This window comes from Rhopilema esculentum, chromosome 5 (assembly GCF_057945365.1).
Source record: "Rhopilema esculentum isolate cy_ngs chromosome 5, ASM5794536v1, whole genome shotgun sequence".
Lineage (NCBI taxonomy): Eukaryota > Metazoa > Cnidaria > Scyphozoa > Rhizostomeae > Rhizostomatidae > Rhopilema > Rhopilema esculentum.
In genome coordinates this window covers 1,196,470-1,220,020 of record NC_142819.1, presented here as the reverse complement: position 1 = coordinate 1,220,020, position 23,551 = coordinate 1,196,470, and the positions used below count along the sequence as shown (strand labels likewise).

At 34.9% G+C, this 23,551-nt stretch overlaps 1 protein-coding gene across 2 annotated transcripts; it reads left to right on the top strand.

The window, feature by feature from the left end:
• The first annotated feature begins 214 nt into the window (after nucleotides 1-214).
• On the top strand, nucleotides 215-23,144 carry LOC135690014 (ATP-dependent RNA helicase DDX54). 2 transcript variants are annotated; one of them, XM_065207416.2, is made up of 29 exons: nucleotides 215-302; nucleotides 1,955-2,102; nucleotides 2,720-2,790; nucleotides 3,525-3,576; nucleotides 4,172-4,236; nucleotides 4,874-4,942; nucleotides 6,087-6,136; nucleotides 7,000-7,041; nucleotides 8,302-8,397; nucleotides 8,875-8,937; nucleotides 9,462-9,582; nucleotides 9,781-9,817; nucleotides 10,562-10,656; nucleotides 10,837-10,894; nucleotides 11,459-11,526; nucleotides 12,446-12,530; nucleotides 13,608-13,666; nucleotides 14,281-14,353; nucleotides 15,954-16,045; nucleotides 16,357-16,486; nucleotides 17,103-17,176; nucleotides 17,695-17,759; nucleotides 18,265-18,361; nucleotides 18,908-18,956; nucleotides 19,340-19,397; nucleotides 20,045-20,146; nucleotides 20,715-20,816; nucleotides 21,406-21,491; nucleotides 22,813-23,144. In XM_065207416.2, the coding sequence occupies exons 2-29, from the start codon at nucleotides 1,988-1,990 to the stop codon at nucleotides 23,001-23,003; spliced, it is 2,265 nt and encodes a 754-aa protein (XP_065063488.2). In that variant the 5' UTR covers nucleotides 215-302; nucleotides 1,955-1,987; the 3' UTR covers nucleotides 23,004-23,144. The 2 variants fall into 2 exon arrangements, with proteins under 2 accessions (XP_065063488.2, XP_065063489.2); XM_065207417.2 differs by having other exon boundaries at nucleotides 235-363.
• The last annotated feature ends 407 nt before the right edge of the window (nucleotides 23,145-23,551 follow it).

The following is a 23,551-nucleotide window of genomic DNA, read 5'->3' as shown; positions in this document are numbered from 1 at the left end:
TTAACCCATTTTAATTTGTCAAGGGGAAAAAGTCAAGAAAGTCAGTAAGAAAAAGTTAGAGGGATGGAAAAAACTGTGCACAACTTCTCAAGTTGACATATCTTATACATTTTGTAGAACATGTAATTGATATCGGACATGTGATTGATGTTTAGAAGGTTTAAAAATATTTTTTAATGACGTCGTCAGCTTTATGAGGCTATCACGAACGAGGCTGGGAAATATTATGAGGCTATATATTGCACATGGAAACATGGCGGAGCATGTGAACCAGTGATATCACAGAAGTAGAGAAAGAACAGGCAAGTTGTGTGATTTTGACGAAGAGTATCTTTCACAGAGTTGAACGCCTGATATTTGAGGGTGATTCGAATTTCATTATAGTAGGCCTAACGCAGTATCAAGCTGCTATTACTTTTCATGGTGACATTTCTTCCTAGTAACGTAACGTACAGGCCTAACTCAGTGATCAATGTATTGTAATATATATTGTAATACGTGACCTTATATATTGTAATATATATTGTAATATATTGTAATACGTGACCTTATTTATTTTAATATATAAGGTCACGTATCACCATCTAAGCATATATCCGGTTATAAAAGTTTTCTAGAACAACTTCACAGAAAACTTAGCAATTCAGTCAGTACAGTTTTTTCTATTAAATTTAGAGAAAGTTTCAATAAACATTTAACAGTACCAAGATTAGTTTCAGGCAAGCACACTAGGCAGTAGTAACTGGCAATAAATTGTAGAAGGCAAAATAGAGAAAAAGTAAGATTTCAGAAACCGAGGAAGAATCATTGACATAGAGGATTCCCAGACTGCAAAATTTGGGTATGTGCTGGGAAAGCCCCTAGGCTTACAAATGCTATTTAAAATAAAATCCTGCTTCTTTTAACATGCATTTTGCAACATAATTTGTTCAAGCACAAACGTAAGCGACAGAAAATAATTCCTCTCACACAAAAAGTACATTGCACTCTGGGAAGAATCTGTGTGTCAATGATTTTTGTACTAAAATTCATGGTGTGCCATGGTCAATTTTTTTTCAGTACCAATTCATATACAGTATTTTTTAAAGCACCCCTTAATTCCATCATTCCATTTAAACAATAATGAGAATGGCTACATTATAATAACCATGTATGTATTGATTAATAAGCTTTTAATGTTGAAATGGTGTTGTTCTCGAAAAGAACAAAATGCTACCACAAAGTCAGTCAAAATACTCTGCACCAAAACTTTGTACTAAAAAAGTATCTATCTGATCCTTCAGAAATAGGCAGTAGGATTCACCCAGAGTAGAAACTCAATATTATGAATAATTTTGAAACATTTATGGCTGTAGATGGCTTGGCCTTTTAAGCTTGATAACTATTTTCTTGATCAGCACTATGCATGACATGAGAGACAATGACAAAATGACTGCTGCATTTATGACGCAAGCCTTGATTTGATCAAAATTCCAAGTTACTGAATAACATTAAATTACTTATGACTGTCTTCACTAAGTGTAAGTTTTGGGAAGCTTGAAATTTGATAAATGTTATGTTACATTCTAATATGAAAAACGAGATTTAGTTAAGTTACATCTTTCATGACTACACAAAGTATTAGACCTTAGAGACCTTTTCCTGCAAAAAATCTTAAAATTGAGTTTTATCAACTAAACATTTCTGTGCAGTATTTTCAATAACAGAAATATATTTGTATTTTATTGCCTTAGGAGTAAAGAACAGAAGATAGGTGTTGTATATAGGATGTATTTTAATTAAACGAGAAAATTTTTTTTGGCATGAGCCTAGAAACATACTGAACATAATTCTGATAATTTTTATAATCTCAATTATAAGAAAAAGCTCAGCTGAGCTGCTGAAAAAAGCAAACAGGGCTAGTATATGAAACCTAATGTAATTTATTTTGACATCGTGTTTTATCTTGATTTAGATTTGTTGGTGTATTGTTTAGTCTGCTATAAAAATGAAAGGATTTGAATCAGAAGAAGATGATGACCAAGTATTGGAGTCTGATGTGCGTAGAATGGTCACTGCTCAAAACAGAAAAAAGAAGAAGTCTGGTGGATTTCAATCAATGGGTAGGTTTGCTTTCTTCCTTGTCTTTCATTTATATGATAGCTTTGTTGACAGATGGAAACAGACTAAAACGGCCAGCTCTATGACCAAAAGAAGAATTTAGTTTTCCATTGAAGATTTTTAAACTTAGATTATCTTTTTGTTTTTGAATAGATTCTTTTTGATAAATTGCATTTTTTGCCCTCATTTGGATAAAGCCAGTACAGAGGGTCATTTGAGATTTCACGGCTCAAAATTCTACAAGTCTGTCTCAGAATAAGCAAGAATTTCTCATTTTTATAGATTTTTATTTGTGTTTATGCAAATTTGTATATCAGAAGGGTTATATCTTTGTTTTGCAGAAAATAAATGAATAATTTTTGTAACTTTAAGCAATCTCAAGCCAAGTTTGCTGGTGAATAGGCCTGAGCCAATAATGGGAGTTTATATAAAAAGGTTTAGAGGAATTCTTGATTGCTTAATAAGTTTATTTAGCCATTTGACATTGTTGGGTTTGGCATGCTAAATCAACCTTTTTTACTGTTGTTTCTTCAAAGTTTTACAGATGATACCTTGTTTTTTTTAATTTCTAAAATTGTTCTTCAGTAGCTCAATTATAGTCATCAAATTTCTTCTTTAGGATTATCATTTCCAGTCTTCAAAGGAATCACCAGAAAGGGGTACAAAATTCCAACACCAATTCAAAGAAAGGTAATTGTTAAATGGAATATTTGCCAGTATTTACTCTCAACCTTTGTTTGTTCCCAATCTTCACATTTTGTTGCTTACCATTTTGTTGCCCATGTATTATCATCATTTATTTTTTCATTTATCTTCTTTAATAGTATTGGAGGGGAGTCTCCTGTGGCTGTCTGGTGGCTGGCCTGGCCTTTTTTGTGTGCTTGGGTTGTGCTTGGCCAGCCTTGGCTGGTTGGCTTGGGGCGGGTCTGTCATGGGGCTGGGGCTTGGGTGGGTCGCTGGTTGGTTGCAGGAGGTTTCTTGTCTATTGTATTCTATTTAGTTAATTGCATGGAATTACTGTAATTTACGTTAGTTCATTTTAGATGTATTTGCTGTCATTCATTTGAATTTTATATGTTGTGGGATTTCAAAATGAAATAACTGAACTGAACTGAATTTAAATTACAGTCAATCTTCTATTTACAAGTTTGTTGTTAATTCTTCAAGTACAGAGTTTATGGATTCTTTTATGTTTTGTGTCTGAAAAACAAAATAATTCAATAAACCAGTAAAATCCATATTGTTTTGATTGATTTTATTGATTGCAGTTGTGAAGTAAGGCATTGTTGAACTTAGTTCAAAGTATACCTGGTTTATAACATAGAATAGGCAAAATCTTTAGGATCATTTGTTAATAGTGGGACAATCACTTCTCTTTGAAAGAAATCTACCTGCTTCATTATAATAAAGTATTTTTCTTATAGACCATCCCTTTGCTTATGGATGGGAAAGATGTGGTTGCTATGGCAAGGACAGGTAAAAATCTTTATTGAAAGGAGAACAGCTCTCTGAATCATAGTTAAAGTTTCTTAATCATCAGCTGATTAGTTTATATTGATTTTGACCTGTTTCTTTCTGTCTATAAGAATTTGTACACTAAGCCTTTTTTGATGTGAAGTTATTCTGGTTTTGAAGAGAGTAAGCAAGCATGTAAACCTTTTTGAGCAGGATAGGCTCACAGGCTTCTAAATTTCTTGTTTTATGTCTTGTGTAATCTGGCACTTTGACTGAAATGTCATGTAAACACAGTGTCTGGAATAACTCTGTCAGTAAGTTTAAAGCATTTTTGCACAAATATATTTCACTGTAATAGGTAATTTCATGCCTTCATAGTTTCATAGGAAGCTAACCTTTGCACCTATTCAGCCCTGCCTGACAGCATTCGAATGTAAACATAAAGTATTGCAGACCCTGCCTACAGGGATAACCCTAGTTCTTGGCTGGCACTTCCTCCATGCAAACAGGATCCAAGGGAAAGGTTAAAACTCGTGAGAAATTTGGTCTATTGATTTTCACATTTGCAGCAGCCTTTTTAAGCAAATGATGTTTAATCAATTTCTTTACTTTCCAGGGTCTGGAAAAACAGCAGCTTTCTTGATCCCAATGTTTGAGAAATTACACACACATAGCACAAAGGTATAGTATGCGTTGTTGGTCAAGTTTTGGCAGTTGAGCAAGCTAATTTATGATCTGGTGATTTAATCTAGCAGGCTTCATCAGCTCCGATTGAATGGAAATCTTTTTGAAAGTTTCTTCAACTTCAGCAAGGCGTTACCTTCCCATCACTCTAGCCCTGTAGTCATGGGAACAAACCATTATTCGGATTTTTATCATTAAGAACTGACACACCGAAAATCTAGAAAAAATGTTTTATTCAATATTTGCTTTGCTCTGTCTTCAATATCTTCTTTTTTAATGTCAGTTAGACCTCTTTACCTGCTTTTTTTACAAATTCAATCTTTGTCATATTATTATTTATAGATTTTTTCAAATCTCTCTCTGTAAAAAATGACATTGACCGCAAATCCTCGAATGAGCCACTCCACCTATTAGAATAAGCACACTACCTTCTTAGAATGGGCACCATGCTGGAATAAGCACCTTCCCCCCAGAAAAGTCGAAAATTCAATGCCCAGGAAGCTCACTAGAGGATTTATGGTATCCTTCAAAATTTTCATAGTTTTGCTCCCAAAAAAAATCAATTTTATGTTTTGATCATTTCATTTTTGTACCATTTTATTGAAAACTGTTTACAGCTTTCGTATTTTTTTAGGGTCCACGAGCACTAATTTTGTCTCCAACTAGAGAGCTTGCTATGCAGACGCTCAAGTTTACAAAAGAGGTTTGTGCAGCCATCTACGATATAAACTCATCTTAAATATTGTTAAACAGAATTGCCAGAAAGTATATTTTATTGTATCAGGATGTACTCTGCTTGCAAAAATTAAATTTTCATTCAATTTTCTGATTGGCGATTATCACTTTGGTTGGGGTTGCACATTTTAGGTTTCTGGTATTTCCTTTTTTGTCACTTTAAAAGATAATTGCACTTTTTTAGTGGAAAATATAGCTATTGATCTTGCCATGTAGCTTACCTCGTGCGAATTTTGTTTGTAAAAGTATGTCAAATCGTTTCTTGCCCGCACTAAGTTTTTTGTTAAACTGTTGAATTCTATAGCTCTGAGGAAGTTCCGTAGGCATGGGCACAACATCAGCAGGCACATTTTCGTTTATTCACATCGATTTGTTTTCTCCCATCGAATTATGGTGTCCTTGGACCCTATTTCGATCCACTCTGTTACAAATATTGGTTTGGAACTAAAAACCCAATCTTGTTACTGTTGTCTATACATTCTTCCAAAACATTTCGTTGCTTTATCGAGCGTAGTCATAAGAAAAGAAATAAAAAAAGGCCGAGTTGTCGTTTCTAAATCGTATTTTGCAAGCATTATCGCGTACACCTCCTGTTACTTCTTTTACTCTACCACACGTATTGAAATAGTCAGCTTCTGTCCTTAAATTTGGAAAGCTTCATACCGTAAGTCCTCGAATAAGCCCTCACCTGCGAATTGGCCCCCATCCTTGAATAAGCCCCCCCCCATAAAGTAATTCTTGTGATATAAGCCCCCACCCTCGAAGAAGCCCCCACCCTCGAAGAAGCCCCACCCTCGAAGAAGCCCCCACCCTCGAAGAAGTCCCCACCCTCGAATAAGCCCCCTTGGGCTGAGGTATATTTTTGCCTGCTGCTAAATAAGACTCCACCTTCGAATCAGCCCCCTCTCAAATAAGCCCTCACCCTAGAATATTTCTTTGCAAATAGGTCTCCTGGGGCTTTTTCTGGGACTTACGGTAATGACCAGGAGTCGTGTCTGTATGCAAGCATATGTGTTTTCCCCACAAGGCTCTGTTTTAATTTGTTGTACCCGCAGCATGTTTTCCAACCAATATCCATCGTGTTTGTAATATTTCCTTAATTTTTTATTTAGCTTGGAAAGTATACGGGGTTGAAGCCAACTTGCATTCTAGGAGGAGACAGGTATGCATTAGTTATTTTTAAGCTAGTTTTTTTTATTTTTTTGGATTAGATCTGTGAACCTTAATCTGAGATTTGGATTTTGTAGCAGTTTAAACGCGACCAATCACTCTTGTCTGTATCAAAATTGACCCGTAGCGGTGGAAACAGGGCATTTGTATCTCGTTTGGCAAGTTTTCAGTATTTCATATTTATTGACATGGTGGAGGAAAACAGAAATTTGAAACTAAAAATATATACAGTGTATCAAGAATATGAAGCGAAAAAATTGAGTCATTGACGATTTTTCTGAACGTTTTTCAATTATTATTCTGTTTGGAATTTTGATTTTCAGAAGACACGGAGTTGTTAAGGAGGCAGCTGCTTTCCTTAGAAAATGTCAATATAGACCAGAAAAGCTATTATAAGACCAACAAAAATCGGCCTTTCTTTGCTGAAAAGATTAGAAATTTTCAAAAGTTATATACTATTACTTATACCAGATATCCTGTAAAAGTTGTGGTCTCCTGTGAAAATAAAGATTATTGTTAAAGAAAGACTTACTAAAGATATTTATAACTTTTCTGTTACATGTTAACTATGTTAACTATGATAGTCCTTTTGATTATGTTTAGAACTTTTATGATTTAAATATATTTCTGACAGTCACCTCCGAGCGCATTTTATTTAATGTATTAAACACTTTATAACTTATGTACATGCAGAAAAATTTACTCTTTTAATCATTATTCTTTCAGTTCCTCAGTATGTTAAGGAGCTTTGTGCTCTTATTAGACATAAAGGAAATACCTCGTTACCATTTAAACTGCAAAAATTAGCGTTCGGATGCCTTCATGCGTTGTTAACTTTTCCTTTTTGTGTTTCAGGATGGATGATCAGTTTGCTGCAATACACGAGAATCCAGATATGTAAGTCAAACAGGTCATCCTGGAAAAACCAGACCCTAAGACCCTAGAACCCCTGAACCCCTAGTACCCTTAAGTACTGAATATCAAGAGGACCCTTAACTATGAGAGATGCCACTACTTCGGCACAACTTGGTGCAACTGCTAGAGATGTCACTATTGCATTCGTTTGATTACATGTAGTTTGCATAAGTGTATGGGGGCTACTCTGCTTGATTTATGCAGCATGTGAAATTGTGTGCTTCCTCTTTAATTCTAGGAGGCGATTCCTACAAATATGGTCTTTATTCCGACAAACTCTAGGCAGGTCCAAAGAGATCAATTTTCGGACAATTTTCCGACAAACGTACAAAAACAGCAAAACTTTGGTGAAGGCCTATTTTTCGGGAAAATTCATTTTCCGGGCAAATCCAAACAATATAGAGCATGAGGGCGGTGGATCCCTGGCCTCCCGGCCATGACCCCTCTGAAAGAATAGCTTTTATTACATATGATCAGAACTGGTTGTCTCATAGAAACTTGTGAACTGAATGTCAAGTAATCAAAACATAATGGTCCTAGACCGGGAGTTACCTTTGGGTCAGGAATGTTCAATGGTATGCCAATTCTGTTGAATCGTATATACTCTTCTTTTCAAGCAGAGTAGCCCCCATACACTTTTGTCAACTACATGTAATCAAACGAATGCAATAGTGACATCTCTAGCAGTTGCACCAAGCTATGCGGAAGTAGTGACATCTCTCATAGTTTAGGGTCCTCTTGATATTCAGTACTTAAGGGTACTAGGAGTTCAGGGGTTCAGGGGTCCTAGGGTCCTAGGGTCTTAGGGCTTGGTTTTTCCAGGATGCCGTCAAACAGAGAACTATTTGGGATGTTGAATTATAACAAGTTCAGTATCATGCCAGTTGTCTTGAAATAGCTTGCTTGTGTTAAAGAATAAATACAGTAGTTCTCAACTACTGAATATTTGATTGGTTCAGGGATAAAATCTTTTGACGTCACAACAACAAGGTAAAAGCTTCAATCAATACCCCTGTCGAGACGTTATTTCTACCTTATATTCAAAAGTTCTATATACTAATTAGTATTCAGAAATTGTCATATTTAGATACGTCAATAAATAGTTTGTTTGCTATTTATCTACAGTAAGGCTTTTGTAGATCAAGGGATGCTGAGGGCTAGATTTCCCTATCTTTTGTCAGCTTCAGTAGCATTTTAGTCCCAGCTATAGTACAATCTTGCAAAATACCTTTCCTTTTTTAGAATAATTGGGACTCCTGGTCGATTTCTACATTTAGCTGTCGAGATGAATCTGAAACTGCAAACGATAGAGTATGTGATTTTCGATGAAGCAGACAGGTAGGTTTTGTTTTTTAGTGCTTAGATGTTTCTTAATGCTTTTTTATGAATCTTTCTTAGATTCGCGTTTTTTAGTGTTCTTTCTGTAGACAATTTTTGCAGTCGTTTGTTAATGTTTGTCGACAAGAGTTATATTAATCCCTTTTTGTGTGCTGCAAAGAAGCAGGAAAAAAGTCGAAACATATCTGTATATTTTGATAAGAAACATTTTTCTTTTGGGTTTTTGCTGCCAGTGCGTTCAGAAGAATCACAGAAATTCTCTTAGACTATAGTAAGTTATTATCTATAGCAAAGAAAAGCTGGAACATGTTATTCTAGATTACTTTTTGCCCCACAACGCTGGGAGTGTAAACTACCTTTAACTTTAGTCAGGGCAGTAAATGACGAAGTTGCTCCGAAGTTTTTCATTAGGGGTGATACAAACATGTCTCAAAATGAACTTGAAACAAATCATGGCTTGAACTATTTTTGTTTTAGACTGTTTGAAATGGGTTTTGCCGAGCAGCTCCAAGAGATCATTCGGCGTTTACCAGAAGCAAGGTTCGTTGCAAGATCAACTATAAATGTCAATATTGCTTAAAAGTCTTAAAAGTCATTAAACTGGACTAGGAGCTGGAGCTATAGCTGTTAGTCAGACACGTGAATTGACATACTCAACTTTTAAATAGTAACTCAAACGGAACCTTGCATTGATGATTCGGAAATGGGTTTTATGACAGAAGAATACTTTATGAACTGTGTCTGAAGGATTGACAAAGAACTATTAAGAATGCCAATAAATGATAATTTCTTGATGTTTTAGTCACATTATGAATTATAAGGGATTCTAAGATTTCCTTTTTGACACTCTTAGGAGGATAAGAAAATAATAAAAAATTGAATATGTTCTATTTCCTAACCTAAATTTCTAAAATTTTTGATGACTATACCGACGTTTCATACTCCGAAAAGTGTAATGTCAGAAAAACCTTTTGTATGGCTTTTCTTATCTCGATCTAATGAGTAACTAGTATAAATTTTGTTGAATTTTTCTAATTTTTCATCCTTTTTGTTTTTATTTCAAGACAAACGCTTCTGTTCTCGGCAACATTACCTAAGGTGCTCGTTGAATTTTCAAAAGCTGGGCTAAACGATCCTGCACTTATTCGACTGGACGTTGACACAAAGATCAGTGACCAGTTGAAAGTATGTCCTAGATTTTTGTCCCATTTTGTCAAAAGACATTTTGTCTTGTTTATTTGCAACCCCTTCTTGTCACCAGACCTACTTTGTCAAAATTTTGAATATTTGTAATTATCTTTGCGTTTGGAACTTTTGTTGTTTATGGAAAACAATCAACCAGATATTGCATTTTCTTATCTATCGATTTTGGTTCTTTTTTAGATGTCATTTTTCTCAGTGCGGAGTGAAGACAAAACAGGTTTGTAGATGTTTTGTGTAGCTGTCTTTTATCTTAGAGTCTGTTCACGCTAAAACTTCCAGCCCAGGCTGAGTTGAACTCTTCTGGCTGAGTTCAACACTGGCTGAATTCAACACTTGGCTGAGTTTAAGACCGCTTGACTTCAGTACGGGCTGAGTTTCAACTCGGCTGACGGTTTAAGTTCTACGAGTGACAAAATCTCCACACCGGCTTAACTACCTTAACTACCTGACATCACAGCCCGGTCATCTAAACGACCTGTTGAGCCTGAAATGGATGGCAGAAAATTCCTGTCAGATAAACAATCTGTTTCCACAATATGTGTCATGTTTTCATTCATATGAAAGATATTCAAAGACATTGAAATACTTCGAAAAGTATTTCTCGCTGCTTAACGCCAGCGGTACCATGATGAATCGTTTCATTAAGTTACTCACTAGCTACTTTCAATCCGCATCTGGCTATAAATTTCCGTTCAGTTTGATAGTTAACGAAATCTGCATTCTCGAAATCTGAAATATCAAACGAAAAATAATTACATATGATGCATGATTATTTTCCTTTCATGTAATTTTGTATTCTCTTACCCTGCGTTTGGGTCATTAATACCTTCTGTTTTACTCGTTACTCATTTCTGCATAACACTTTGATGTCAATCTATATTCAACACAGCCCCCTTTCTTCTTAATTTTGTACTTTTCCATTATGAAAAGTATCATTAAGATCCGTTCTGTTCCTTTACAGCTCTGCTCCTCCACATTTTGCAGTCAGTCACAAAGCCCACAGAACAAACAGTTATTTTCGTTGCAACTAAGCACCATGTCGAGTACATCAAAGCGGTAAGAATGAGATGTTCGAATGATAATTTCTACATTTCCATATTCGAAAGGTGGTGAAGCGTTTAAGCACTCGCCACATCGATTTTAAATAATGTGAAGACGAGATAAGGGCAGGCAAATGGATCTTACCATCGTCTTTAGTAATACAAAAAATTTATTTACGTTTAAATTTTATTTCAGGTTCTTAGTGAAACTGGAATTGACTGTTCCTACATTTATTCTTCCTTGGATCAAACTGGTACGCCATAATTTACTGTTTATAAAAAAATGATAAAATCACTCTCATAGTGGCAATTATTTGCCGCAACGTGCATTTGAGGCTTGAGAAAAGGGTAAACCGCTGCGAAAGTCTCTAGAAAAAGAGTTTTGGCACAAAGACAATCAGCAAATTTGCCTGTGTAGCTTACGCAAGTTAGGTTTCATGAAAGGTCGGCACAAAGTTATTTTCCCTAAAAGTTGCAGGCTGTTAGCCTTCAAGCCAGTAAAGATTTTTATCAATGAAACTTTACAGTGGGGTTTTGTTGACTTCGATAAAAGCAAACACAAGTTCCATTATTCTTACTTGTATCTTATTTCTAGATCTATATAATGTTTATAAAATGTTGAAAAGAGAAAAAAGAAAATTGGTATTGCAAAATCTGTATCATTTTTGATGCTGAGACATAACAGTGAAAAGCCGGACTGCTTTAGTTTATCCTTTTAAAAAAACAAATTTAAAAATTAGTCCCGATACTTCACAGCGGCTCTTAATCATTCTTGTGGCTTTATTAGTGGCATACTTGAGAATATAATTTGATTTCAGCAAGAAAGATAAACGTGGCAAAATTTCAGAAAAAGAAAACATTGATTCTTGTTGTCACCGATGTTGCAGTAAGTATGATACACTTTCATTAGATTTTCCCTGAAGGAGGATTTGATGTTTAGGCAGACAATTCTCCTTTTAGACATTAGAAAGTTCCTCAAAAGTGACACTTTTTTGTATTTTTGCATTGCATGGAACAGCATAAATGTTAAAAAAGTTATTTTGCCTGATGCTCATCGAATTATGAAAAGACAAAGTCACGATTAAAAGGCAATATAAACTTAATTTATATTCAGCCATGGATCCATAGTTTAAAGCGTTGTCTAAAAATACTTTATGCAATGCGCTTTCAGTAGTTTTAGCCACATATTAAAAGGTTACGAGTGTTTACTTTTTACTATTCAAAAAGCTCCATAAAAGTCTTGTAAGTCGAAAATTGACGTTATAAGGGCTCTTCAGATATCTTTTGAACATTTTCCACCTCTGAAAATCAACCAACTTAGTTCCTGTAGAATTACACTAAGAACGAGGCGTTGAGAAGGATGCTCGGACCGACACCTTCTAACAGTTATGTAAGATTTGATCTTACCAGTCGCTGTACCAGTTGATTAATGTAGGGCTAGGGTTGAGTATATATGTAGACTTTAATATCTTTTTCCAGTACGTCATCGAAAATTGCAAATTTTAGCATGCTTTTTATTTTGTTTTTTCACATGATTCTAAATTAAGCTTGTAAATGATGAATTGGACTTTGATTATCATCCGAAGCCGAGTATCATTTAGTATTGTGGAGCTATATAAATTTTGCATCATTATTATCACACCAATACTAAGTGTCCCCATGCATTGTGCCCTCAGTCAGACCATCCATACTACGACTTTGCTATATGCAAATTCTTTTTGATAAACATGCCATTCGAATGCAATAGGTATCCTGCGGTTTTATAGCTGAAATACTCATTTTGAAAGCCTATGTTCTTTTTAAAGGCTAGGGGCATAGATATCCCGATGTTGGATAATGTGATCAATTATGATTTTCCTGCAAAGCCAAAACTGTTTGTGCACCGAGTTGGTAAGTGCAACGTATTATATTAATCTTTTTCCTGCACTTTTGCCTTACCAAAGTATAAGTTCAAGTTCGTCAGTCTAAAAACTTTCAACGTCTTCAGAAAGTTCCTACATGCAAGAAGGCGCTTAAAAAAGCTTTTAGTGTCATTGATTGACAATTCTTCGTGAATTTTTCGGTTTTCTGCAAAAACTTGTTTGCCTTTGCCTGGTTTACTGGTATATAAAGTATGTAAAGAATGTTACTCAAAGGCTGTTGCGCACTTTGCAACTATTCCAAAGATCCGGCCTAATATCGTATTGCATAAAGCTACAAAACATAGTCGATTTCTCGAGACAACTGCCGCTAAGCATGACGGTTGCGCAAGAGCCTTTAAGGTTTTGACTCATACGAGTTAATTGTAGGCTATACACATTCCTAACAAAGACGATAGCTTCAAATTCTGAATCTGTATAAGCACAAGTTAAATACCAATAATTTTCTTCACTCTTCCTTTTTTCTGTAAGAAAGGTTGTGGACAAGCTTTTGTCTCAGATTTCCACATTAGAACTCCCATCAGCGTATACTTTACAATAATAGAGTAATTGTTTGTTCCAGACGTCTTTCCTGCCGTAAAAGTCTTTAAGAAGTAGCCTCCTGACTAATTCTGTTCCCTCAGTTTCCGGCTGTATGAAGATTTCACTGGACTTTTTACTTAGCCATCGATAAAAGGAAAGGCTTACTATGCTAAAGACGTGTAAAGTTTTTATGTTTATATAATCTTTGACCTCCGTCTTGGTAATGCTCGTCGGTGAAATACAAGAGTTAATGCTCATGTCGAGCCAAGAATTTTTTCAAGGGAAAATGTTTATGTAGTCTGTAATGTATTTAAGATTCCTATCTTTTTATATGTTTTCAAATAGTACTTTTAAAGTTCGGTATATTTTCATACTCGTCTTCCCTTTCGCTCTTTCTCTAACAGTTGAGTTTGTTGAAAATAATACAGACAGCTTCGTTTGTTGGTGTCTGAAATAAACAATGTCACTTAACGTCTCTAATTATATGAATTAAAGCTTTCAGTTGTAAAGTTTGCTTCATTCTCAGGTCGCGTTGCTCGTGCTGGTCGTTCAGGAACTGCTTATTCATTCGTTGCAAATGACGAGGTTTGTTGACTTAACCAACGATCTTTAATTGCTCTTGATATATTTTTGCAAAATTGAGTTACATCCATCGGTTCCTTTTGCTTGTAACCCCAGCAATCTTACATTGCCTCTTTTGCTGCTAAACCTTGGATAGCAACTACACGAAACGCTACTCGTTAATGTTTTGTTGTGAAATTCAATGGCCGATACTTTTCCATTGTACTTTTGTGCTTTGTTAGAAAATCATTCTCGCCTTGTTCTAATTGATACAACGCACCACAGGTTAAGTGGCCACAGACTGGGATGAATCATGTATAGAATTCAGAATTTTATTCATACAGCCGAGTTTGGTTTATCTTTTGGAATTCTGTTCTTTCTCAGAACCCCTCTCGCGTGCTTGTCTAAACCGTTAGTTATATTGTGAACCATAATGTTTGTACTTCAAAATTGACATAAAGTTCCCAGATATTTTAAGCAAAGAGTAAAATAGCTATTAGCTTGTCATTCTAGGATATCCAAAAATTGTTGAGAAGTTTGAAGGAATTGGACATCATATCTTTGTGTATTACATATGTGCCTTTAATCTCTTCGGTTTTTTCTTTATTTGTGATTTTCAAAACTGCTTTGCTTTGTAGCTCCCATACATGCTGGATCTTCATTTATTTTTGGGTAGGCCACTTAAAACTGCAGCAAGAGATTCAAGCAAAGGTAAACGAACTACTCTTTGTTTTTTGTTAAGCATTGCAAAGCAGAATGAGAAATTTGATAGTCATAGAAACTTGTTGTAGTTTTCAGTTACTGAAACTCCGATTTTGCAATCTGGTTTTGTGAATTCAGCAGAGGTATTCAGAAGTTTTACCCGAGTTGTTCAATTTGACTTTTTTGTATCAAGTGATCTTTAGAGATATGAGAAAAGCGGTGCTCTTTGTCTGATTTATGGCAATTTAATGCAAGATGTAGGGATCAGTTTTGCGTTATAATTTCTTTTCTACAACTTGGCACTCACTGAATTGAAGAACTGCAAAGATCTCAATCAAAATAAAGCTAGCCAATAGTCTGGGTTTGTATTAATGAATAGGAATTTTCAAACCTGTCTTTTCACCGAGTTTGGGTCTTTGGCTGCTACAAAAAGCAAAGGCTGACTTTCATCCAAGACGACCGATAAGGACGAATTTTTATGAAACTGTAAATGATTTGTAATATTCTTACGGGCTGTGATGTTAAGTTGTATTTGTTAAAGACAGCATTAAACACGTGCCCTGCAATGTTCATATCAATCCAATCCAATTCAGTTCAATTCAATTCAGTTCTATTTGTATACTACAGACGAAGTATACTATATTGATATTGTAATATACACGACCTAAAGTATGTACTTATCCAGCTACTTTTAAAAAGCTAGGGTATTTTTTTCTGTCATGAAACTCTTCTGTTATTCAACTTGATATTACTTGATGTTGTGAAACAGACATTACTTTGTTTGTCTTTTTGTTTCTCGAAACAAGCGATGAAATAATTGTTACCAGCACCTAAGGCACAAATAGGATAGCCTTTAAGATAAGTTCCATACCAGTGTCGCTTCTGGTAAACCGTAAAACCCACATGAATATCTCGCAGGTTGTCATGGCATTCTTAAATTTGCCTTGTTCAAAACAAGGTTGATTATTTCTTGGAACATGTTACTCGGCACAAAGACGTTCACTGAGTCATGGGTTGAAAAATAAACAGTGTCGATAAATTTTTTTATTGAAAAAAGGCCAGTCGAAGCGACCATATGTAAACAAAATGGTAGCGTTACCAAGACCTCGTTTTTCGCTTCCGTGAATTGTTGCCTTGTTTTTCATAGAAAGGGCTTTACCAAGAGATTTTACTTGTTTATTTATCGAAATGTAAGAAATGTTTTATGCTGACCAACTTCTGAGGATTGTCATTTTTACAGAAAGTGTCAGACCCCACATGTAATTCTGATAGATAGACAGTTCTGCAGTTTGTCTCGATTCCAGTTCTTTTTTCAACTTGATCTCTTTAGTTTAAAGTTTGCAAAATGACCCGTTTGTTTTATGTTAAAAGATCCTTCGAAATTGCATTTGTGTAGATTTTATGTCATTCTTTGGGCTTTATGTTCATGACAGCTTATAAAAGTCTTTTCGAAACAACTCTTTTAAATGCTTGAAATTTTTCAATTTATAGAATATGACTTAATGCCATAAGCTTCTGATTCTCGTTCTTCTTTCATGTTAACGTTCACCGTCCTTTGTTGCCTTGCATCTTACAATGATCATGACCAGATTTCTTGTTGCATTTCTAGACGAAGATGGCCTACTTGGATCGGTTCCACGAAGTTGCTTAGACGAGGAAGAAGAATATCTGCTCGGAATTCATCAAAAGTCACATGACTTGGTATGTTTACTCTCTTAGATACAGTTTATAACTTAAATTAACAACATTATATTTAAAATTGTCATCATCAGAATTAAAAATTTATCATAGTGAATTTATACAGCTTCAACTTTCAATTTTGTTGGTGTGAACTTTCTAGCAAAGATTCAAAGATGAACAGTTTAATTCTAGCTTCAAATTTCAATAACTAATATCGTCCAACTTGTTCTCCTTAGACTTGTACCAAAATGTACATAGTTTAATGTTCCTTGCAACTTGCTAACTTCCTAATTAAAGCTCTCACCATATTTGTTCTATTGCTTTGTCTACAGGAAGCTGCGAAAGGAGTAATGACGAACGCTTGCAAACAGTACGTGCGATCGAGGCCACCAGCGGCCTCGGAATCAGTAAAGCGAGCCAAGGAAACCCTGCTTGTTGACATCGCAGTACACCCGTTGCTTGGTATGCTTTTAATTCTTCGAGTTATGAGGACTTTCATATCGTAAATAATTTTAAAATAGAAAATAGTTATTTTTTGTAAATTTCTGTTATTTGATGATTTTAGCAACTGATTGTCTGTGTTCTTTAGATGTTTAGATTCTCAAAACCACTAAAAAGTACTGAAAACGTTTGAATTTTTATAGTAGCCTAAAAAAAGATTTATTGGTCAGATCCTTTTCATGGTTAGCATCATGCAGCATTTATCAGAAAAAGTGCTTTGTTTTCGCTTCTAGCTTTGTTTAAGTTAGCAAATATGCTCTTCTGATCTATTTAATGTATAAGGAAGTCATTTTAAAAAGCTGAAAATATCTTAATGCGATAACATTTTTAATGACTTTCAAGAAATCCATCGTTTTTTCATTTTTTAGAAGTCTAAGCATTAAAAACAGCAATAAATTTGCCTGATATTCCTGCTTTTGTTATTTCATTTTATCCCTAAATCCCATCCACAATCTCATCTTATCTTAATTCTGTCGTGTATCTTGCCTTTCACGTAACGGGAATCCAGTAATTTTCAAACCAGAAGCCACAATTAATACTTTAGCCACAATATTCAGAGCTTTAGTTTGATTTCCAGGAGAAAAGTTCAAAGCTCAGGATAGTCTGCGGAATACGTTATTAGATGGGCTGAAATCATTCAAACCCGGGCAGGTAGGCTGTCGATAAATTGTTTTGATCATCTTTTATCCGTTTTGTCATGTAAGGTCCACGTTATATTTGCTCTGTAGTTTTAAGGTTTGGAGTTTAAAGTTTATAATTGATCATATTATAATTAATATTACCTAAAACAGCAACTGGTGTCCATATGTAAAATCGTGAGAATAAATTTCGCTGTTTCCCCTAACTCGTTTTGTCACTTATCTGCAGTAAGCCCATTCTTTCCTGACATCAAATACTGTATCTCACATTCGCATAATACCAATATCAAGACAAACTCTAGCTGTAAATTTTGCCTTGGTCATAATTTTTTGTTTGCGTAAAATGAGACATAGATTCCCATAGAAAACTGCCATTTAAGTAGCAGCGACCATTTTCTTTACTGAAAACCCATAGGTTCTCTGTTTTTTCACTGTTAAACTTCAATAATTCTGTTGTTTTAGTTTAAAGTATTGAGTATCTTATAATCTATTTGCTACAAGTAGCATTAATTTCACGCAATTTTCTCTCAGACAATATTTGAAACTCGTGGAACAAAAAAGTCTACTGAATCGTCCCTCATTATGAAAACAAAAAGGTTTTTAATCTTCATTAAATGATGTTTTTAATATAGTTATATTGCATTCTAATTTACGGGTAGCCATTTTATCTAAACCTCCTTCCCCTCCCCCAGTCTGCATGCAGCCCTACTATTTCTGTCACATTGATTCGAATGTTGAACAATGCAGTTGTTTCAGTATGGAATCCACATTGTTGAACATTCAGTTCAATTGTGAAATGAAAAAAGAAGGGCCTGCACGCAGACTACACTCGTGTCTGTCTGCCAGCTTTAACCTTAGTGAATTTTGAAAATATATTTATTAGTGGTTTTATCAGCTGCCTGGGTCATCAATATTATTGACTCCGTATTTGCAAAGCAACTCTTTTAGTATATGTTAGTTTTGAATTGTGAACCGTTTCATTTTGTGTATTCATATGTCGACCCAAGTGATTTTAAATCAAAATACATTTTCATATTTAGCAGTATCTTCCAGTAAATAATCCCTTTTCTTCATAGTTCTTTTGTCAACGTTTTATTGCAGAAATTATCACGGAGCTGTAATTGAAAAAAACAAAGTGAGAATTTCAGAGTTGAAGGAAAGTAACGAAGCCCTGAACGCAAAAATAAGATCTGATGCGGTGAGCCTTTATCAAATGTTATCAAGAAGCTATTTGTATTGCTTTATGGGTTATAACTGATTCAGTTGTTAGCACTTTTCAATTCATCCCAAAGAAAACAGTTTTAAATTCATCCTAAATGCATCGTGCTTTATGACATATTTTCCAAAGTGATAACATTTTGCTGCTAGTTTTCTAAGTCGACTTGTGTGACCTGTATGCGTAAATAGTAACTTAGTTTGAACCCCCTCTTTAACGCACTCTTCCAAAAATGTTGTTTTCAGCTCGAATTATCCAATGGTTTTGTTTTCATAAACCTTATTGGTATGGTGTCGTTCAAGGATACTTGCATTGCACATTTGTATTTAATGTTTTGTGTTGCCCCTTAACCAATTTGTACCGATAAATTTTTTTATCAGCATTAATAATAAAAGTCCTTAGATGAAGGTTTTTGCAAATAGGAGTCGTAAAAATAGAAGAAAATATAAGAATATGATGGTAACCAGAATTTGAATTTGGTAACCAGATAAGTAAAATTGCTGAACAAATTTGAATTTTATGTTACAGAAGGTAATAACCTCTGAAAAGTTTCAGTCTTCAAAAAGGAAAAGGAGTGGTATGTTCAAAGGTTTTTTAAACTGCGTTGTTTTGTTTGTGTCTTTATTAAATCTAATATTTTAATGCTATTTATTTGTGTCTTTACTAAATCTAATATTATGATATTATTTATAAACAATTTGATCTTGAATAGCTGGTGAAATAATTCACAAAACAGTTGCAACGGCCTGGAAATTTATCTTGACCTGAAAATTCCTAAACAAAATTCTATCTTGACTTCCTCTGCAAGAATATTTTTGGCTGTTTTGCAACCATATAAACATCTTTAAACTAAAGCAAGAAATTCATCGGTATTATTGCTTTAATAAAGCCTAGAGAAAGTGTCATTTGATATATCTGCTGATTTTTGCTTGTGGTGATCCTGTTATTTCAATGTTCTAGGATACAAAGATGAAAATTATATACCAATGAGGTCATCCGATGGCCACTCAGAAAAGGGGTAATTCAATTTGAATTTCTGTCTGTTCCTAAAAAAAAAGTTTCGGGAATTCAAAGCAACTGATAGTGTTTGTTGTGGTAGCTATAGGACCACCATTAAATGTGTAATAAGTGACTCAAATTCGCCGACTGAGGTGTAAGAATAGCTCAGTGGTTAGGGCCACTGACTACATACCAAAGGGTCGGGGGTTTGTGCCCCTGGCCAACTTTTCAATAAGAGTGAGGATCTATGTGTTTCCAGGCGCAAAAATCACGAGGCATTGTTACATCGAGAGGACGCACATGAGCATTGCACCTCAGCGTCCTTTAACTCACCTCCTGTAGTGACAAATGTAAAAAATTGAGTGGATTCAAACCCATCATTTGAAAACTGGTTTGCTGACTACCTGTAAATCTGCTGTTTTTTCCTTTAATTTTCCACGATCTGGTCCCGCATTTCGCAGTGTCAATTGTTGTCGTTGTGCCAAAGGCAGATAGGCCTGCTGTCAATGAACATTGATTCTGCCCATATTGGCTATATTTGACGTTGTTTAACCCTGTCAGGAACTAGACGCATTTAGAAATGAGCCCGATATTCATTTATGATTTTCTGATTTAACTTTGGGACGTGAATAATTTAACATTTCAATCGTTTGCTGTTATTTTTAGCCTAACTATAAACTCATTTGAGAAAGATGCTAGTGGTGTCTCTGTTGACTTTGTGGGTGATGATACAGACATGATGAAGAAACAAGGCAGTGTCAAGAAATGGTAAGTCTTCTATTTTCTTCAGAACTCTTCCTATCTCCCTTATATTGCTCTCGAATCCTAAGGCCTGATTTGTGATGCTTTCACTTTAATTTCATGTTATTATAGATTAAGAACCTTTGATATCATCATTTTCTTTTTCAAGGCAATTTCTTTGAAGCGTGAATCTTTACCATATCAAACCTAAATGAAGTTTTTATAGTCATTTCTGTTTCAACCACCCATGAAGTTTTTTCGACACATGTCGTTTTTGATGTTTTCGATGCATGGCGTTTTTTCGACACAGCCTACATGCAAGAAGAATAAGAGTGAGAAATAGCCCCAATATCTTTTGATGACAACTTTCGCCTTTCCACAGAAAGTGCTTTAAGGTCATTTTCATTAGTTTTGGCCCCTTCTATCCCGGAATGTTTTCTGTCACCTAAAGGTTTAATTCTTCTGCTTTGGCTGTTTTCATTTACTTGACTGATGTGTGATTATTGATTAAAATCAATATATTTCAAGCTAGTGCTCAAACATAATCTTTAAAAAATAAATAAAATAACATATGAGCTTATTTTCCTTTGATTAGGGATCGGAAACGAAAGAAATTCGTAGGTTCGCGTCAAGATGGAGCGAAGAAAGTTAAAACCGAGAGTGGATCTTGGATCAAAGCCTCGTACAAAACCAACAAGTATCCTTGCAAAACGTTTTGTCTCAATCGAATTCAGGCCTTCAATTCATTAGAAGCTTTTGAATCTTTATTACAGTTAAACTGCAATCATTTTTTATAAAAAATATCGATAAGAAACTGAGTCACAAATTGACCAAAAAATAAAAAGTTGTAGCTCTGGTCAGCCTCTTTTTGAAGAAACTGCTCGAAAATTCCCCTTTGAAAGATGGCGTCGGATTCTTTTCGACGATTAGACAATTGTTTTATGTTAAATTGACCAAGATAAGTAGCGTGACGAGCTCCTTATGATTTATTAGACCTCCGTTTTTTGTTTTATGAATGTATCTCATAAGCATTTGGTTTTTAAGAAATTTTTATAAAACTTTTTGGCAATGAAATCCACCTAAAAATTTAGAAACTGACTGCTGACTGCTTAGTTTCTTATCAACGAAAATAAGTTCATGGGTTTCTGTATATAGAGGACCAAACCAGCGCTCTATTGTCTTTCAATGCTTATGCTACAATATATGATGTTTTATAAGTTTTTGTTTTGGTGAAAAGATTTGCCAAACTTTGAGGGAAAGTCATTACAAGCTTAACTCGAAGTCAGATATAAAGACTGGATGGAGAGGAATAGGGTGACTAATATGAACAGAGGGGAAGATTTCGATGAAACCGAGCACCGAGGAAACAAAGGTATTTGGGAAATTTTTGAATACTTTGTTTTCCTTATATCTTTTTATTATGGGTAACGAAAGTATGGCTTTCGGCTCGCTCATCGTACCATGATTTCAAAGATTTTTCAGGGAGTCTTTTCATCGTTAATATATGAAAAAGAGGGACTTCATTTTTCTTTGTATTTCTCTTGAAGGTTTCGTAATTCTTAAGCCGCAGGCAAAACGATTGTTGAAGCCATCGTTGAAGCTGCAAACTTATGGTGGGCCCCCACATTTATGGGAAATTTCTTGGGTAACGATACATCATAAGGAGTAAATGAGAGTGGTTTAATGATGAAAATGAATATTCTTCAATGTTTTTAGTGGCAACACACTCGGTTTAGTGTGTAGTTTCTCCTTGCCTGTGTCTGCTAATTCATGCCAAACCACATTTCTTCATCTTTTTCTTTAAAATTTTTTTTAGGTAGTATCGTAAATTTTTGCATCGAAAAAGGTTTTCTCGTTTTGAACAAACCCTATTACTCCGGGTTGTAGTATTTTTGCTGTTAACTGGAATTTAGGCAATTCTAGATTTTTGGAGTCAAAACTCTGTTCTTTAATCGCATATTTGCCATTAAGTGAACGACCCTGTGTGTTGGCAACTCAAAATGGAGACAGATACACAAAATGCACAAGATGCAGAAACAACAGAAAATGTGCGCAAAGAAAGAAAAACTTCAAAATGAATATTGGAAATTTTAGTTATGGCCCTAGTTTTATTATTATTATTTTTTTTGTGCAACAAAGTTAGCACTTTTTAAACTTTCATGTATGCTACATCCAAAACAGAATAGGCAGCCTTTATGAAATCTCATTGCCCTTGTTGTTATCTTGTATTTTGGTACCTGTTACAGCGCGCTATGATGTTATTTTAATACCGACAAATGTGCTTATTTAACGAGATAATGAAGGTATTTCTAATAACGGAGGTTATTTGGTATATCCTGCAAGTCAAATAAGTCAGTCAAGAGTAGAGAAGACTAAATTTTCAATAGGCCTCTCGAAAAAGCCCCCCCCCCCCCCACCCCTCCATCAACGTTTTGAATACCCTCCCTTTTTCGATTTATTGCGATAAAGGTTGTCATAGGACAGATTTTCCAAAAAAACTAACCCTGGACGCAGCTTTCTTGTAAAGCAGAATATTTACTGACATTTTCTATATCTCGTATTGTGTGGAACGATTCCTGTTTGGCCTACACGTTCTATGATTTACGTTTGGCTTGTAATATAAATCAAAATATGGCTATTATTTATTGTATGAGAAGAATATGTAAAGAAAATATTACTTTTTCTTTGAAAAGGTTCTCAGAAAAAGAGCAAAGGCAGCGGGAAAAAAGGTTTTAAAGGATCGAAAGGGAAGATGAAGAACGAAATGAAGTCAAAAGACCAGATATTGACAGGAAGAATAAAAGATCAAAGTATTCAGAAAAGACTTCGCGGTAAGGGTAAATTTACGAAAGGTGGATCGTTTAAAGGAAAGAAGAAAAGATAGCGAATGCTGATATTATACACAAACCATTAATTTCATAAGTAAATCTTATTTGTACCACAGCTGTAGTATAAAATCATTGTTTTTGAGCAGACAGATTTTATTTGTTATCAGTAAATTGAAAGCCTGTTTTGAATGCACGGAGTTATTTTTCATTTCCTGGAACTGAATACAAATAAAAATCTTTGCGTTGTTTCCTCATATGAGGTTGGAATTTCTGCAAAAGCACAGAACAGTTTTTAAATAGCCTCTGGTTAGTGTCACAAATTTGTTGATTTTTGGATGTGACTGCAAAATCAGTCGTTTATTGCAAGACTCATTTATTGCGGCAGTCTCGTCTTCGTCATCATCCTCAACCGTCATCAATCATCAATCATTTCCGTCAATCATCCTCGTGATCACAATCATCACCAGTCATCATGACCATGGACAGACAACATCATAATCATAATCACCATCGTGATAATCCCAATTATCTCTAATCACCATCATCATCATTACTAATCATTATTAGTAAACATCATATTCAATCATTAATCATCATGATAATC